Genomic DNA, 18,269 nt, shown 5'->3' on the forward strand with positions numbered 1-18,269 from the left:
TATTTTATGTTTCTATTGAAGTAAACTACATCTACAGTAACCCACTTGTTATCATTATCATTACTACATTCTTTGATTATTCCTCTCTCTATCCTGCCAATCGGTTTAGCCACATAAATTCTCGCGCGCGCCAAAAATTCAAATCAAACACCTTTTTTATATTTCTCTTCACTTTCGGGGTGGCAGATGTATGATAAGTTGTTCCTCTCCCCCAGGCCCTTTCTTCTCAATTTTTTCAAATTTTCTTTTCTTTCTACGTCTTCCCTTTTTCTTGGTTCTCGCCGCCGTACCCGTCGGTGGCGTCGCCACGAAAATCAGATAGTACATGACGGTGTGAGACTATAGACAATCGGTTCCTGGCACGGAAGGCACGGCGCCGCCAAGAGAAGGCGGAGTCAAGGCGGAATTTGTTCGAAATCTTAAGGAGGCCCCCTCCACACAGCTGACTGATTTGGTTCAGTTACCTAAATTCCAATTTTGTTTTCTTTTTCGATTCTTTCGGAGAAGATGAAGTATACATGTGAAGCTATGCGGCGAATGAGCCAATCTCAGAGCTCGGTGAGTCAAATTTTAAAATCTCATCTAGGGATTTGCAACTATTTTCAATCAACTTTGTTTTCTTCCTAACTTTCCCGTTTTCCTGTAGAAAATATAAGCAAAAATTTAGAGGTTTTCCCAGTTTTAGACAGGCTCCGAATATCCTAAAACATAATGTTTTTCATTTAATATTTATAGGACACCTACTTCTACCATCCTTATCGTCAACGAAAAAACTCGACCACCTCGACCTATTCGGATTGTTCAAGTGTGTCAGGAAGTCCTTCAAGTTCCACAATGTACTCATTTATTAGGAGTTTTGATAATTTTTATATTTTCGTTTTAGGACGTCTTCGCCTCCACCTCAAAACTTTTTTAACATCTACGATCGCTTGAAGGAGTATATCAGCGAAGTTCCAAAGGATCCAGTTGTTTGTCAAGTAAGTTAAAAAACTGTTTGGTTGACATACAATTGTGAACATATATCATCGAAAAGGGCAATTTTCTCAAGTAATTTTGATTCTATTTTATTTCTGCAAGACCGCCAACAAAAACTCGTTTTTTTTCTGCTTCTCTCTCTTTTTTCATCATCATCTGTGTACTTTTCTTTACCGTTTCCTTCTGAACACATTGCAAAAGGACACCATGGTAGGAAAAAGAAGATAGACAATGTATTTATATGTGTTACACAATGATGAACTTTTGTAGATGTGTCTGAAGAAAGATTGGTTTTGTTTTAAACTAATGGAGAGAATGGTATATTAGGGTTCAAGTAGATAAAGTCCAATAAGTGATAGGCATGAAAAAATATGCTTCGAAGTGTTTATGAATTTCACTTGTAAATTAAAATAAAATTTGGTTACTAACATGGCTGGAAGTTTTGAATAGGTTTTTTCATCTCAAAAGTATCCAATCTTTACATTTAGTAGCCGTTTCAATAATTAAATTATTATCTATTTTCAGATCCTACTCGACAGCCTCGCCCAAATCATCGAGCTCGAGCGCCAACTCGCCGATCTGGAACAAAAAACGGAAGATCTGAAAATGCGGCAATCAAACACTCCAACTACATCCGCCAAATGGTACCATGTGAGTAACTATACCTTTCTCGAAATATTTCTTCAGTGCCACCTGGCACCCATTCAAACTCATCAATCATTATATTGTTATTGACTGTCAGTGGTCAGAGAAAAGTCACTGACCTTGTCGGTTTCGGTTTTTGGTATATTTGAAAAAGTGACCGAAGATTGGGCAGCTTTTTTGTTAAATGTTTGAAAAGGGCGGTGTTCATGTGATAAACGACCAAACAACAGAAAAACTGAACATGTGAACATGTTTACGATAATTTTCGATCGTTTCCCAAAGAAAACTGAAACTTATATATATTTTATATTTTTACAGGAGAAGGTTCCGGAAGACCTTATCAATGTGGATGTGACTGAATTTAAGCATCTCGTTCATTCAGCTCCTCTTGTCTACGACACTATCTCCTATTAAAATTGAATACTTATAGACCTCAAGTACCCTCCCTTTCAACAGTGTCATTTAACCAATTTCCTTCCTCACTTTATTCAACTCGTATATTACCCCCAAAATTATGATCTCTTTCTTTTTGAATTCGACATTTCAACTGATATTTCAGATGTTTCCCGGTGAAAACTATTTAATTATCTCAGCGATTTTGATGCAGAAATAAATATTTTTGCATTAGTGTTTTTCAGCTGGAATATTGACAAAAACACACTACGACTAAATTTATTTTTTGAAGTTCCAGATAATATTCAGACGGTTAGAAAATTACTAATAGAGTGCAAGTTGATTCAATATAGCATTCTCCATGATGAATTATGAATGAGGAAATGTGGAGCAGTGCGGCATAAAAGTCTTATTTTTAGGTTGGAATGATGTTTATGTCTGATGTCGACTTTTTGCAAAATTTTGCAAAGTTATCTCATTTTATCTGGAGTTGACTTTCAGAGACATCATCATTGAATCTTACTTGGCACATTGACTGCTAACTTCGTCTGAAATTTAAACCGTTTAACGTGACTTCCACAAGCAATGAGCAAATCCTGACCAAACTGTATTTAGACTTTGGTAATCTTTTCTGGCAAATATTTATGAAAATTTAGAGAGGGTAAGCATGATTTCCCTTAGCCAGACCTCTCTTTGGCCTCAGCCGAAGGTTTTTCTCTCGTTTTTAAAAAAAAAGAAATATCAACCAGTGTCAAGGAACGGCTACTGACGATTATTTTTCATATCACTTTACTAAACCAAAACCTATTCATTAAACCATCACATAACATTTATTAGCTTACCTGGTAAGAAACGGATTTTTTAGACACTCAGTCTTCTAGGCAAATCCATAGGCTCACTCCCCAAGCCTTATGAGGGATTTTGGCTCCAAAATTGCCTAAGGCACATATGACTCTCGATGACGGATGTCTTCCATTAGATGTCTAAATGCCGTGAAACAGCTGTTCCTCAATATTTGACCATGGTCCGGGAGATTTCCGTGGCGCAGAAATAATTGGCAGATCGTTATTCCGCCAATGCAAATGACTGTATTATGGATTCTTGTGGATGCAGGAGTGTCTTCTTCACCTTCTCCCAGGACACAGCAGGACACCTGTTTCGGGCAATCAACACCGACCTGGTCGCCATTTGCATAATGTGTTTTCTTGAGGAGAAGAAAAAGAAAAAGGAAAAGAGTAAGAAGGATGGATACCTAGTTGTCGGAACGAAGACATATGCGTGTCGTTATGAAGAAACCACAGTTGAAAAAGAATGAAGGATTAGACGTCTGACGACGACACCGTTCCGCCACCTTGTTTCTTCTTCTGATCCTTCGTGTAATATTACTGCATTTTTGGCTTTTTCCTATTCTTTTGCGTTCATTTTTCTCATTTACATATCTACATGTCAAAGTGAAAAAAAAAGCTATTCCCTACAGTAATCGTACGTTCTGATAGGTCATTGGAGAATATGTTCCAGGAGTTCTAATCATAAAACAATTGTTCGTTGGGTTCAATACTTCAAAAACATCAATCAAATCAGGCGCTATTTTAACAAGTTCAGATCTAGACACGTTTCAGTATACTTCTCTTAAAACTAAAAAACTTTGTTTTCATTCCACAAATGTCCATCCTTGCCTACCAAATTGAAGTCAATCTACCATATTAAAATAATTTAAAAACATGAATTTATTGGGCCACTGCAGAAATGTAATCCATTAATGGGTCTACCCTACATTCTACCATGTTGTTTCTTTTTAGAGAGGAATTTTTAAGATGGAAATATTATGAGAATCAACTATTTTTGGAGATGAACTGCTTGTTTTTCATTATTTCAGAATTCATGGCTTCTTATGGCGCTGTGATACTGTTGTTATATAATTATATTCGGTTTTTTTTATTCTCAATGTCTTCTATTTCCCTTTAAAAGCTTCTCCGAACTTCAGATTTATATTCTTTGCCCTTATTTCCCTGTCCAAGTTTCAATTTCCCTGGCTTCTGCCGCTTTTAGACTATCTCCAAATCACCACCATCTGATAACTGATCCATAATATCTTTTGACCGACATTCCTTTTCATCTCTTCAATATTACCGACTTTTGTGTATATTTTATGATAGAGCGTACGAGACGAAGAGACGCAGACATTAATTTTATGCTTTTCTTGTGGATACGCAGAAATAAGAAGAAATAAATTTGAATATTGTTCCGAAAGGATCTGACCACTTTCTCTTCAGATTCACTCTCGTTCTCTGATTATCAAATTATCGTGTCAAATTCATTTCAATTCTGGTTTCTCCCGAAATTTTCAAAACCGATTTTATTGAATTTTATTTTCCTTAATTTATGCTTTCCGTAGTGACATTAATTTGAGAATTTTTGGATGTGGATTTCTTTACCGCTTTTGAACATACTTTTTTACAGTTTGTTTTAATTCTCGGTACCTTTTTTATTAATTGAACATTTGGATAACAAAGTTATGGACCATTGTAATAGGTTCCGTTCTTCTCAAAATCTCAAGTCTTGGTGTCAATTTTCTGTAAATGTGTGGTCGATTTCTATTTTTCTTCCTCTCTGAAGAAATGTAAACTGTCATCAAATTTCCCACAAGTTAAACGCTATTTCTGTTTGCTCAGAGGTCTTTTTCTATTTTTGTTACTCGTGTTTGTGTTCTATTTGAATTTCAGATAATCTATTTTGATTCTCTGGAAAAAACATTGATTACTTTTTTTGATGTTCTTCTTGTAACTTGACTTTTTTATTGTTTCATTTCAATTATTTGCAGAAAGTCGTAAAGATGATGGAGAATGATTACGCAGTGAAGGTACTTTCAAAGTGTTTGAATTTTTCATTGTATATTTATTAACATTTTGTGGCTAATTCATTTTCAAAATAGTTCAACGTATTCCTGTGTTTTCTAGTTATTCTAGCTTTGCATTTTTGCTGGGCAAAAGTTTGTAAAAAACAGTTAAAGCTCTGAAAACATTTTTTAGTACAGAAAAGTTAATTAAAACTCACTGTTAGATTGAGAAGGGGTTATTGGAAAATTATTTTGGAAATTAACATATTTTATTTGGCACACTGAAAAAAAATAAAAATTTAGAAATTATAAAAAGGAAGAATCAAAACTGTCCAATGTCCCATATCATCCTAGTTTTCTTGCACGCAAACCAAAACCTCAAAAATGCCCAAGAATGTTGGGCATATTAATATTTACATTTCAAGAGGGCTCACATACTCACCCCTTTTAACACACAGTCTTCACACAAAAACTAACTGATAACAGGAGACTTTTTTGTGTTTGATTGGTATTATGATCGATTTTTATCATAAATGATATGTTAAAGTGTTCCTTTTCTGTGATATGATTCATTTCTGAAATGAGTAGGATGGAAGAGAAATGAATAAAAAAGTTGAAATTTTTGAATCAAAAGTTGCGTTTATAATCAAACTACGTTCCTTTTTCAGTTAAGCATTTAGTTATTTTAAAGTTTATCATCATTTTTTAATCAAGATGATGATAACATAATACTCGTAAAACATGTTTTAAAGTTTTATCTTTTAAGTTGTAAAAAATACGTTATTAATCGCCCACTTTCACCTCTAATACTCGAAAATGATATTTTAAGTGATTAACTTCATTATGTACTTTATCGTGTTTACCTAACTTATGTCTGCCACAATAACCTTGTCGTTTCTACTTACTTTTTGTATTTATTTTTCATAAATTCAGAATAATTTCAATACATTTTTCAGGTGGCCAAGTATCCACCAAATCTTGGATCTGATTATCCTGAAGACGAATTTGGGTGAGTTTTACTTTCACCACAATAATTTTTTTGTCATTTATGATCATGTAAATCGTTCATTTAATTATGAGTGACAAGATTAATTAGGTGAATTATTTGAATTTTCAATGTCATTATAAAAGTTCTAAGGGTAGATGTAATATAAGAAAGCGGCAAAGTATGCAAATAGGTTTTAATATTCTGAAAATCAGGTTTCTTAGTCTGTTTTTTTCTCATTCTCTTTGAGATTCTTTTTCATTAACCATAGCATATTCCTCAAAATTTCTGTATTGTAGCGTTAACTACCCATTTCAATTAAGAAATTCAACAAAAGCTTTGCAGTAACAACGCATATAGGCAAAATAGGACATTTCTCCGTGGCTGGGCTGGGCCTACTACATTGAAACGTTAAAAATATATTTTGGATCATGTTCAGACATTTATAATTTAAGTTTTTATTCGAAAAAACAGTATCAAGATTCTTTGAAACGGATTTTATTTTTATTAAAACAAAAACAATAGTCATATATTCTAGACCAGTTCATTTGGGCGTGGACTTCCTTTGCAGTTTTACAAAAAATCTTTTCTTATATATTCACTAGAAAATGTTCTAGTTAGACTGTTCATTTTTCATTCCTTTTGTCTTTGAGCGTTTGCCGGTACGTGTAAACCGTTAGCCTTTCCAAAAAACCAAGCGTCGGAGCAAAAAAGGAGGGTACTCAAAGCTCTCTGTACTTACCATGCAAGCGCGAAAATTGGCGATTACGCACTCTCTTGATATTGTAGCATATTCTCAGTCTCTTCATTATTTTCTTATGTCTCGGAAAAAGAACGTAGTGACCATCTCTAACTGTGTCTCGTTTCGCCAATGGAGAGAAAATAAACAAATGAATGAGAGCATGTGAGCCGCCAATAAATGACCGGATATATGAGAGTGAGAGAAGATATTCGGCATGATTTTTGAGTCAAGGGCACTGTTACGGTTTTTCTTTTTGTTGATCAACCCTTTTTTAGTCTTATGAACTCTTTGAGCAAGTTTCTACAAGTTTCTACTTTTTCTGTATATTTCAGTCTCAATGTGGAAATGATGTTTCACAGCAACCCAACAGTTCCCAGGTTCCTCTACTAGATTAATTTAACTGTGTTTTCGATGAAAAATAACATAACCCAGTAGATATCGGATACTGCGAAAATTACCATGTGTCTTAAAATAAGTTTTACCGGGTTCCGGTAGTAGCTGCTCTCAACTCTCTGAACACTTCTCCCTGAGACGCTATCTATAGATCGCGAAACTATTTTTAAGACTGAATTACCTATTGAACTTTACGATAGTTTTCCAAAATGTACTATGTTTTTTTTTAATAAGCTCACAGTTATCCCGAATTCTATTCTCTCTGATAACTTTATATTCCTCTTGAAACCCAGATTTTCTTCACCGCAAAAGGTTTCTGGTCTCTGAAATTAGCTATTGGTAAGGCAAAAGGGACGCGAAAGCTGGAAAGAAACATCAATTACCAAAAGAGACACTTGTTTTTCGCTTTTTTCTGTGTTTTGACTTCTGACGCCTTCACATCAGATGTCCCATGTCAGAAGCTTTTCCTTTCATTTTTCTTAAAATTTATTCGATTTCTAAAAAATAATCTAGCGTTTAGGTTTGAAGTTAATAGCGGTCTCTCTCATTGTAAACTCGATCAGTGTATTAACTATTGCACATACCCTATCTGCGTCTCTATTCTAACTACAGCGAATATAGGCCTCTTTGACCTGAACTTTCCGTGCTTCCGTGGCGCAATAGGCAGCGCGTTCGGCTGTTAACCGAAAGGTTGGTGGTTCGAGCCCACCCGGGAGCGAAACTTTTTGGCTTCATAAAATTATATTTTCTTAGTAAATGAAATTTGCAGACCCGGAGCAAAAATGCTACGAGGACCGGGACAGAAATCCTCGGATCCTTTCCAATTCGTCGCCGTCAACAAAGGCGGCGACGAAATGGCTGAATCTGCGAAAAGCACACTACAAATGGCTCAACAACAGAAAGCTCAACGAGAAAAAATGTTACAAGGACAGAAACAGACGGTACGTGAGTTACCGAAGAGCCACATCCTAATTTAAACATTTTTAAGCTAAAGTTCGACGACTGTGAACCGTGGCAAGAAAATTTGGATACTTGGCGGAAGAAGAGAAAGGAAAAATTTGGAGATCGAGCCACATCGGATACTACTGTACCGGAGACTACAATTCACCGAAGAAGCGAGGAATACACTTCATATCAACCTAGAAAGGTACAGTAAGGGTTTCAACTAGGGATTTAAATGATAGTTGAGAAGCGACGGCTTACACAAAGCTCTAACGGTGCTCACATTTTGCAATGCTGAGAAATGTTGACAAAGTTTTGAAACTTCAAGTGATCCCGTCCTAATCATGTTGTTCCTTGAAAAAAACATCTGAAATCATTAAAAAAAAAGAAAATATTTATGGAACTCACACGTGTAGTCGCAAACCTATTAACCACAAAATTTAAAAAATCGTACACACATATTTGATGTTGTCAAACTGTGTGCTCATTGCGCAAAGCGTCTTCTCCATGGGTAGTAGTTTGTTTGTTTTAACCTCGAAAATAACTAAAAGTTTGACAAGTCTCGATGTCTGAGCTCTCTTCATCAACCACACTCTCTCACCGAAAATACCGATAACTGGTTACTAGTGGAATGAATTGAAAGAAAGCGAACGAAAAAAGAAAAAGAGTTAGAGCATTTTGTACGTGCTTACTTCAAACCTATTCATTTTGGTTTTGATTCTTCTCTGCTACTCTTAAAATGCCTGAGGTATCTGTTGAGAAGCCGTTGAGTGTGATTCCACCGGAATTCTGTGCAAATGCGAATTGTCCGTTTAGTCCCAAAGAGATTTCTGTCCTTCGGATCAAGGTTCGAGGTGGAGTGGTGAGTTTTAAAACCAATAGAGAAAAAACATTTTGACACCATTTTTCCATATGAGTCAGTAAAATACGCTGTAAGAAAAGAATTCCTGGAAACATTTTTAAATTCTGAAAATCTATTCACTCTATTTTCCTTGAAAAATTTCCAAATTCTAAATACGTAGCCTGTTTTCTCACAATGTATTTATTGTCAATGAAACTCGAAATTAATTATATAAATTATTCATTCAAAATATTTAAACAAAAATTCATTCAATTGGAATATGGAAATCGTCAAAAAAGTTATATGAAGTTGGAGAATATTTTCTAAGCAATCTAGTCTTGTGAATTAAACTACCGTACTAACTGTTATGTTTGATAGTTTCAAAAATATTAAAAGAGCTAACTTCAACATCAACATGATCAAAGTAAACCCCTCAATATAGTTCTCCAAAACCCTGAAGTTTGTCATTTCAATATAGACATATATTTATGAAAGCCCCGGGCATTGTTGTCATCTATATAAAGCGCGAGGCATAGAGATACGTGGTAGTAGATATAAACGGTCTCGAGTCTCCGTCTCCAGGAATTTTCCACTATTTCCAGCTATTCGGAATTTGGTAATACGCGTTGAGAGTGGGGGGGGGGGGGGGGGCACCATCCAGCCAGTCGATCGCTCAACTTTTTCGATGTAATCTCTTTTTTGGAAAAGACGGCGCCGTACGTTTCATTCTCTAACTCTCTACAACGTAATATTATAGATCTATCTATATTCAGTCTATGACATACAACAAGTGAGACGTTTACCGCCAAAATCTCATTGTTTTGACTCTTCATTCACACCTATTCCGATCACTTCCGGTCCACGTCACCAATACATGAGCTCCGAAAATGGGGCGTGGCCCAGATGGAGTCGTCTGTTTCCAAATGAAAGTGTTCCATGTATGACACGAGATCAACGTGGATACGTCCATGTGGAGATAACCACTAGAAGAGGCGGTCAGAGAGCAGCAGACGTTGAAATGATGACGTCATCAGTACCGTCATCTTCTCAGCCAAGCAGCTTTGTTGAGCTTTTTGATGAAGAGGAACGGAAGTCAAGAAATAAAAGTGTTAAATGGGATGATACATTGGTGGTAAGCTGTATTTCACTTACTGTGGGCCACTTTTTGTTAGATTTTCATTAACTTGAAGTGACTCTGCATTTTTTTCTCAAAGTAAAACGTATATATTTAACAAAAAACAAATTTCATTGCACCAAAGACATTTCTCAAATACAAAAAAAAAATGAAAAGTGAGCTTGTAAAAGTTGATTCCGTTCCGTGATAGTTTTTTGGTATTTAAACAAACGAGTACGAAAATTAAACAAAAAACCATGATATGGGCGGAACATTTTCTGTGGTTCTTTGTGTTTTTCATAATTTTATGTTCGTAACATTTAAGGCTTTTCATATCCGAAAATATACGAAATTAATAATTCCGTTCTCAACATTGACGTTAAAAGCACCACATACAATATTACCTATAGTAATCCCAAATCTTGGTTATTTGTATTGACCCTCACTTTCAATCGCCGTACTCATCCTTTTGTTTTACTAATATGATTTTAAAAACACGAGGATCAAACGATTGTAAGCCTACTTTTCCAGAAAAGGTTAAACATTTCCCATCACTTTCTCGTCTAATTTCATAACCTTCCATTATATTTTTTCGAAATTCATTCGTCATGAAAAACTACTAGACGCTCTCACATTGTTGCTAGTTCGTAAAACCGTAACTAATCCAGTTTTTGTATTCAATTCCCTTTTATGCATATCGGAGGCCTTTCTGCCTTTTCTGCAACTGCCACCAACGCGAGTAGCAGTTTTTCTAGGAACAACCCAGAATTTTTCTTTTTCAGTGTTTTGTTCCATAAGGTATTAGTCATCATCTATAACAATATAGACATATCACCTGAAAACGTCCCGCCCCTCTCACTTTCCGTAGAAGACAAGAGAGACACCTCCGGGAAAAAGGAACGGAAGAGAAGAAGGGTATTGTACGATTTTTGTGCGTATCTGTGTATATGTATATTATTGTTAAGAAGAATAAGAACAAGAAGACACATCACTCTTTTTATTTATTTTTCTTTTGTTTTTAAATTGTCCATCTGAAAACATACTTTCTGGAATCGAATTGTATTTTTAGTTTAACAGTTTTTGGGCTGCTGTACAAGTTTTTCATGTTATAATTTCTCTAATGACATCATTTATAATAACTTTTTAGAAAAAAAAAACAAAAAAATCTTGCATCGTTACAGTATTTTCAATTAAGCTCATTTTATCTTAAATGTTAGATTCATACATTGAACTTACAATATGTTACGTTAAAGTGTTAATGGCAAACAGGCACAGCTGCATGCCTAGTAGGGATGGCTTCACCCGTGACCCGTTTCACCCGTTCACCCGTTTTTTTTTTGCGTTTTAGTTGCTTTCACGGGTGACGGGTGGCTGGCTCACCCGTGTTTCACCCGTTTTCACCCGTTTCTGTGAGTTTTCACGGGTGACGGGTGACCCTCTCACACGTTTTTTTTGAAATTCATGGGTGAAATCCATCCTTGATGCCTACGTGCCTGCCTCATGGCTGCATTTTGTTCTCCATTTCCAAAATGTTTCGGTTGTAGGCATACCGGTTGGTACGAGGCAAAACTTCAAAACTGACTTCGAAAAATTGGCAAACTTTAATTAGCTCTATGTATCTATTCGGGTTTGAGCTGCACCAAAAAATATTTTTTCAAACATATTAAACGTGCTCAAAGCCAGATCCGATTTCAGTGTCCTTCTTCAAAATAAAATTCAAAAAAAAACAACAAAACCACTTTTCAGTCAAAAGAAGAAATCCTCCAAGTGAATTCGGCGTCTCGACCAGCACTGCCACGTCAGCATTCAGCTTCTACAGTATCTCCGTTGCAAAGTTCTAGTGACGAGCTGAACAACGATTCTGGAATTGACAACAGAACAGTGGGATCACCATCCACTTCAGAATTCTCACCGAGAAGTAGGCTTTGAGTTTGGTTTACGGAAGTCACCAGTTTTTAAAATTTTGAAATAACGATTTCATATCATTAATTTCAGGCACAGACCTCTTCGTTTCACCTAAAAGTATAATTGACGAAGAGCCTCCACATCATCCTCCACCACCACCGCCAGTTGAGGAGAAACTCGATCAGGTGCTCATTCCTCTGAAATTATCTCGTGGTCAAGACTACGCTCCAATTTATCGAAGCCTTGAACAAGACACTTATTATGATCAAAGCCCATCTGAAAGTGAGAAGGACGAGGATTTAGGTTTAACTAACACAAAACGTTACACGGTGAGATTTTTCTTTAAAGACATTTATAAATTTTAATAATTTAGGAAAACTTTCGATCAGTCGAAAAAAATCAATACATGCCTGTAATGTCGGCTCGTGTGGAAGCGACATTCAAGCAGCCACCACCACGGGAAGGTGTCAAACCATTTGTTTCACGAGCTGCTCAAGATATCACTCACAATGGGGAATCGAAAGTTGAAAATATCGATTTGACGATAGAATTGAACAGAGAGCAGAAAGCAACTGTGACAGCGACAAAGTATCCAAGAACTGATTTTATTATGGAGGTAATAAATCATTTTCAAAGGTTGTAGTCGATATTATCATAGCAAAAAATATCATTATGAAAGTTGACTAGTTCTTCTAGTATGCAAATTCAAGGTTACATTGGTGCGCTTCAAATAGCCATCTCCGGACTCATTAAATATCGGTTTTTAAATTTACAATAAGATCGCCAAAATTTTGTTGTTCACATAACGTAGTAACAACAAGTTAAGAAGACATATTAATAGCATTCTACAGTGATGCCAATTATCCAAATGTAGTTTTTAAAAAATTTTAAACTTTGAATTTAAAATTTCTATCATCTTAATCAAGTTAGTTTCTTTCAGGACTATCACCGCCCACAAACCCAAATTCTCGCTCCTGCACCTAAAAAACCCAACTCAACCACTCGAATCTATCATGCTGTGGATATTCCATTTGATGAATCTCCAGCCAGTTACTATCCAAAACAAAATAATGGTTATCAACGTCAACGTAGATACAGTGCTAGTTCAGCTTCAAAACAAGATGGAATGTTCACTTTGAATGTTATTATGGGCTCACAGCCAGTGCACAAGGGTATGGGGTTCAGCACTGTAAAACGAGATGAACGAGTCATTGTGGAAAGTGTTATTGTTGGATCTCCAGCTGATAAAGCTGGGCTTCTGGTAAGTTTTAGCACAATTTTGAAACCTTAGAAGTTTACTAGTATAGTTGGTTTGTGTGATGGTTTGGGAAAAGTGCATCACTGGGAAAATGTGAACGTTCGCCTTTTTTTTAAATTGTTCCTTTCCGATTTTTCAGGTCGGTGACACAATTCTTTCAATAAACGGCGAAGAAATGTCTGATAAATATCAGTCAGGTGTTACTAGAATTCTTCACGAAGCCGCCCGAGTTGGAGAGGCTGATGTGCTCATATTGAGAGCTCGTAAGTTCAGGAACCATTTTAAATTTAACTGATAAGTTTCAGCTGTTCCAGCTCCGATGCTTTCAAAGCAAATGTCGACATCTTCATCGAATTCGAGTAATTATGATAAGGTTCTGAAATTTTTGTTACATTTTGATGTAGCTTAAAATATTTTCAGGCTCGTTCAGTATTCACTGAGAACAAATCGTTCGATTCTTATGCTGAATTCAAACGGAAACACACTCGAACTTCTCGTGATTCAAACTCCTCAAACGCCACAAGATCTTCTCGTGATTTCAATAGTTTGCCACGTGGCACCACAGCTCAGTCATCACTGGATCGCAAAAGAGACACTTCGTTGTCGAGCTACCGAACCGCAAAAGATAATTTCAACTCATCCTCGAACAGAAGCAGTGGAAGAAGTGAATATGGAGATTACAGGTTAATATTACTCCAATTAATCGTAGCTGAATATAATCAGTTACAGAGTTTCAAATTATCAAGAGAAGAATGCTCCTGGACGATTAACTGACTTTGTTCCCGAAGTCGATCGACGTCTCAGCAGAAGAGAACAGTCAGAAGAGATTTATTCAAGAAGTCAGAGAGATGAAGAACCACGAACAATCAGAAACTATCATTTGAGCAATGAAAATATTGCTGTGAGTTAATTGGTTTTCAGCATTATTTCTTGTGTTGAATTCGATAATTGAAAATTAAAAATGGAAGTTAATTTACAAATTTTTGGAATATAATTGCGCAGAATTAAAATAAATGTTTTGAAATAAACATAAATTTGTCAAAAGTAAGACATTGAAAAATTGTAATTTGATATCTTATTTCTTCAGAGAAAAATTGTTACTTACTGGCTCCGTATTCTAGGCCTTGTTCTTGAAAATTCGATAGTCAATTCAATTGTAATTATTTTTTCAGCGTACGAATCTCAACTACGACGGTCGGCGTGATTCGGAAGAAGAGTCTACAACTACTACTCTGAAACGGACTACTTTGCCAAGAAGCGTAAGTTGAACTTTTTTAAAGTTCAGAATTAGTATGCACGTATTCATACCTACTTCATACCTATTTTGGTGTCTGTGTGTACTGTGTGAACAAGTAGTATTATTATATATTGAGAAATAAAAAAACGAAACCAAAACTCATGTTCTCAATCATTTTTCAATTTGAAAATAAAATAGTATTACTACAAAAGGAAATATTATTAATTTTTTTTTGCCAAAACATAATCAAAAAAATCGTACACTGATCCTTCTTTTTTCTTCTTTTTTTTCTTCATATCATCATTCTGCCTGACTCACATCTTTGTCTCTATTGTTGTGTTTTGTGAGAAAGAGAGTCGGAGAAGAGCGACAGTATTCCCACAGTTTTTGTGCATCTTCCTCAGAATATTTTCAATTATTTTGGAAGAACATTTTCTGAGAAAAATAAAGCAAAGAAACTGAAAATGCTGCTTTGCTGTGGCAAGTCTCAACGAAAAACAACTGATGTTTATACTCATAGTAAGGTTAGTTTTCTATGCTCAAATTTATGAATTGAAATCTTCAAATTCAAGTTAAAAAAAAGGATTTTGGAAGTATTTTTATTTGAAAAATAATAGTCGGTTTTCTTGGTCAAAACCTTATAGCTTTTCTCGAGGTCTTGTCTCTTGCATTTTTGCCGTAATCCTCCGATTAACGTAAAAACAAGACCAGTTGTTAAATTGTCTATGTTTTGTGAAAGTTTATATTTTCACAACTTTGCCAATTTTTCAGTTTTACAATAGTTAATTTATTTTTGTTTGATAATATCCCAACAGCAAATTTTTTAATTTTGATAGTAATTTTTTAAGTTTCATCTTATATATTAGAGGCGAACTCTTAAAATTTTTATTTTTCATTTCTATCTATCAAACTCAAATCTCTTTCTAAATTATTAGTCACAACACTTATACTCATAAAAATACAACGACCAGTGCAACAAAATGCAACAAAAAAAACCGAAATACAATTCGATGTAAACAATGTGATTCCTCTCCCTCCTCTCTCCTCAGTTTTTTTTTTCATTTTTTGCGCATTCGAATCGTTTCACATTTTTTGCCACCATTTTTCTCGCTTTCCTACGAGTCTATTCCCCCCATCCCGATCATGTTCATTCAAAATTGTATTTGTTTATTTGTTGAAAGAAAAGAAGGATGTGCAGTTGCCATGCTGCACGTAAAAACAAATATTCAATTCAGTGTCCAATTTTCTTTGAATTTCCAAAACATTTTTTGTTCCGAAATGGAGATTTCAGAACAAATATTAATTTGACCCAAATTTCCAAAAATGTAAAAATGTATTCAAAGTTTCAGGGCACTGCGCAGTGGAAGAACGAATATTCTGATGGAGAAGAGGTTACTGAGAAGCTGCCGGTGGTGAGTTATGTGACGTCGCAAAGGTAGGTCAAACAAGGGTGGCCTAGAAAGCATTAGGCCATAAGCTCATGTTGGACCTGTCTAGCTGTGAAAATAGTTTTCTTGGTTTTTCCCTTGTTTCCCCTATTTCTGTCCTATCGATTTGTTAGTTTTAGATCAAAATTATTCTGAAAAAGAACATTTGAAAGATAAGACATTTAAAAAATATATATGTTTTCAAAAAAAAAAACTTTATCAGTGTGCATGTAACTGTTCTAACATGGATTTTCACACATTAACACTTCTAACATCAGAGTAAAAGGAATGGTCCAATAGGGTACGGTATTTTTCTTGGTGAAATCCCAATATAAGCTTTTCAACGACACTATGCATACCAGGAGGCGCAACATATGCCCGCCAACTCCCCGCTTTCCAGGAGGGCAAGAAAACTTCCAATTTTCAAAGGTAGATTCCGTACCCTACCAATCTTTTTTCTACAGTTTTTTAGTCTATCGTTTTGTTGTGACGTCATTATGCCACGCCAACACCACCCAAATATTACAGACCTCACGAGACTCGTCACCATTGAGAAGTGCTCTCAAAAAATCGTCACACAACTATTACCATCAGTCATCCGATCCCGTCGCACCACCACCACGACGATACTATTCCACAGAATCCCTTCAACTTCCCAAAACATCGTCTTATCAGAGATATTCTGAAGAAGAGGACGAAGAAATTGAGGAAACATATTCCTCAATGCGACGTCATAGACAAGAAATACCACGTCATGTTGACGAATTTCATACAGTCGGATCTTACGGGGTCATGCCTCAAAGATCCAGAAGTCAGCAACCAGCTAGACTTCCAAGATATGATTCCGTACCGGATGACGTGGATGAAGTCAGTGGAGTCAGTCATCGATTTTACGATCGTTCTGGAAATCATGTAAGAGCTCCGCGGGAGCGAATTCATGATATTCAGATTCAACGAGATTACGGTGATCGAGCTCCTTCACGTGACCTGGATTTTGTTAGAAACACGTACAAATGGGAAGAGCAACTAGAGGATACGAAAGTGACAACGACGACGAAAATTTATGAGAAGGTGGCTTATTGGTTTAGTGTGAAACACTTTTAGACTAGAAATACTAACTCTCACATTTAAAATATTGAAACTTAAATCTTCTATACTAGCTTGAGATAGACTGAGACTTGTTTGACTCCTTTTCCATACTTTATTAGAGGTAATTTTATAGATAAATATTATTTTATTTATTTAAAAAAAAACTTCATCTTGTGCACTTTTCCATCCAGATTAGAAAACACGGTTTTCCGAGATAATTTTTCTTTCTCTTTCCCTACAATTCGATTAGAAATGGAACTTCGTTAAGGAATCCCGTGATTGGCGTGATGTCATCAACCAGCAACGTCAAGCTGCGCCTGGAAACTCGGCCGATCGTCGTGGTATTGCAGCTACGTCATCGTCGTTGAGGTGAATTTGAAATTTTTAGAAACTCTCTTAAAAACGAAACTTACAGTAACCTACCCTCATATATAAATCGTCGCATGGAAAAAGAGCGGGAGAGAGAGATTGAGTATAGGAGAGACCGAGAATACAGTATGCCACCAGCTGATCCTCCGGTCATCACTGAAAAGTACGAACGTGATGAATACAGTCGAGTCGAGGAAAGGACATACCCGGTACCAGTTGCCAGAAATAAAATGAGAAGAGAAGAGACCCAGATGCAATCATCACTACAACAAATGCATAGTCAAAGTTCTCAAAAAGACGATTCTGTGGTAGCCGTTAGTGGAAAGCATCGGTGTGCTCATTGTAACGAGGAACTTGGTAAGAAAATTCATACTTTTTAAAATAAGTTTTATCATTCAGGACGTGGTGCTGCAATGATCGTCGAAAGCCTCAATCTATTCTATCATCTTGCATGTTTCAAATGTTACGTCTGCAAAACTTCACTTGGTGAGTAAGGGCAAAAAGTAAGCCCAATGCGGGGCCTTTTTTATTTCCTGCAATATTGTGCTGTTCAATTTTGAAAAAAAACTTTTAAAGGTAGTGGAGCCACTGGAGCCGATGTTCGTGTTCGAGATGGACGCCTCCACTGTCAAACCTGTTACAGTAATGATCGTGTGCAATTGAGCAAAGTCTAAGCTCTAAATAGTCCAGTCCCAGAAGTTCTTTCTAGAATGTTTTCCCCAATAATTGTTTCACATCCTTTACCCGTTTGCTCACTTTTATACCGCCCTGCCCAACAATATTTTCACCTTATTTTTATTGTTTAAATCTTCGCGCAACAGAATCATAAATTGCCACGTGGCACGTTATAAAATAGCCCTGAACCTCCCCCCCCCCCCCCCCCCCTGTGATATGATTGTTTTCTTTCAATTGAAAAATGTGTGAAATATTGAAGAAAAAAAATAGAAAAACGATAACGAATTTATTTTCCCATAAACGAGCATACCAGATGTTTTATATGTGAAATGTTTAATGAAGATTTAATGAATACACCGAGATTTTAATTTAAAAATATTTATATCGAAATCGACCATTTATGCCGGAGCCGGAGCACGTGGCGTTTATTTGTTTTTCAAGGT

The 18,269-nt window shown here is 35.9% G+C and overlaps 2 protein-coding genes and 6 non-coding genes across 10 annotated transcripts; 5 read left to right on the top strand and 3 right to left on the bottom strand.

Moving 5' to 3' along the window:
* Nucleotides 1–126: 126 nt before the first annotated feature.
* Nucleotides 127–399, bottom strand: R05H11.4. The gene has a single exon (NR_052394.1). It is a non-coding gene; the product is annotated as an Unclassified non-coding RNA R05H11.4 (non-coding RNA).
* Nucleotides 344–2,250, top strand: R05H11.2 (uncharacterized protein). Its single transcript, NM_181979.4, has 5 exons — nt 344–558; nt 736–836; nt 884–977; nt 1,501–1,626; nt 1,939–2,250. The coding sequence occupies exons 1-5, from the start codon at nt 508–510 to the stop codon at nt 2,032–2,034; spliced, it is 468 nt and encodes a 155-aa protein (NP_871708.3). The 5' UTR covers nt 344–507; the 3' UTR covers nt 2,035–2,250.
* Nucleotides 2,251–4,025: 1,775 nt separating this feature from the next.
* Nucleotides 4,026–4,159, bottom strand: R05H11.3. Its single transcript, NR_052395.1, has one exon. It is a non-coding gene; the product is annotated as an Unclassified non-coding RNA R05H11.3 (non-coding RNA).
* R05H11.5 lies at nt 4,029–4,233 on the top strand. The gene has a single exon (NR_052396.1). It is a non-coding gene; the product is annotated as an Unclassified non-coding RNA R05H11.5 (non-coding RNA).
* Nucleotides 4,234–4,834: 601 nt separating this feature from the next.
* Nucleotides 4,835–18,010, top strand: lim-8 (PDZ domain-containing protein; the record flags this gene model as incomplete). Of its 3 annotated transcripts, NM_171173.5 has the most annotated exons (19): nt 4,835–4,873; nt 5,806–5,858; nt 7,739–7,910; nt 7,958–8,116; nt 11,613–11,784; nt 11,862–12,100; nt 12,145–12,387; nt 12,712–13,032; nt 13,169–13,292; nt 13,335–13,402; nt 13,450–13,712; nt 13,759–13,930; nt 14,202–14,288; nt 15,616–15,678; nt 16,222–16,764; nt 17,051–17,151; nt 17,198–17,508; nt 17,551–17,637; nt 17,728–17,825. In NM_171173.5, the coding sequence occupies 19 exons, from the start codon at nt 4,850–4,852 to the stop codon at nt 17,823–17,825; spliced, it is 3,300 nt and encodes a 1,099-aa protein (NP_741201.1). The 3 variants fall into 3 exon arrangements, with proteins under 3 accessions (NP_741201.1, NP_498483.1, NP_498484.1); NM_066082.6 differs by lacking the exons at nt 4,835–4,873; nt 5,806–5,858; nt 7,739–7,910; nt 7,958–8,116 and adding an exon at nt 8,579–8,773 and having other exon boundaries at nt 17,728–18,002; NM_066083.8 differs by lacking the exons at nt 4,835–4,873; nt 5,806–5,858; nt 7,739–7,910; nt 7,958–8,116; nt 16,222–16,764 and adding an exon at nt 9,627–9,884 and having other exon boundaries at nt 17,728–18,010.
* On the top strand, nt 7,276–7,480 carry F28F5.8. Its single transcript, NR_052397.1, has one exon. It is a non-coding gene; the product is annotated as an Unclassified non-coding RNA F28F5.8 (non-coding RNA).
* F28F5.t1 lies at nt 7,615–7,687 on the top strand. The gene has a single exon. It is a non-coding gene; the product is annotated as a tRNA-Asn (tRNA).
* F28F5.10 lies at nt 7,709–7,857 on the bottom strand. The gene has a single exon (NR_052398.1). It is a non-coding gene; the product is annotated as an Unclassified non-coding RNA F28F5.10 (non-coding RNA).
* Nucleotides 18,011–18,269: the final 259 nt, after the last annotated feature.

Source organism: Caenorhabditis elegans, chromosome III, assembly GCF_000002985.6.
Source record: "Caenorhabditis elegans chromosome III".
Classification (NCBI taxonomy): domain Eukaryota; kingdom Metazoa; phylum Nematoda; class Chromadorea; order Rhabditida; family Rhabditidae; genus Caenorhabditis; species Caenorhabditis elegans.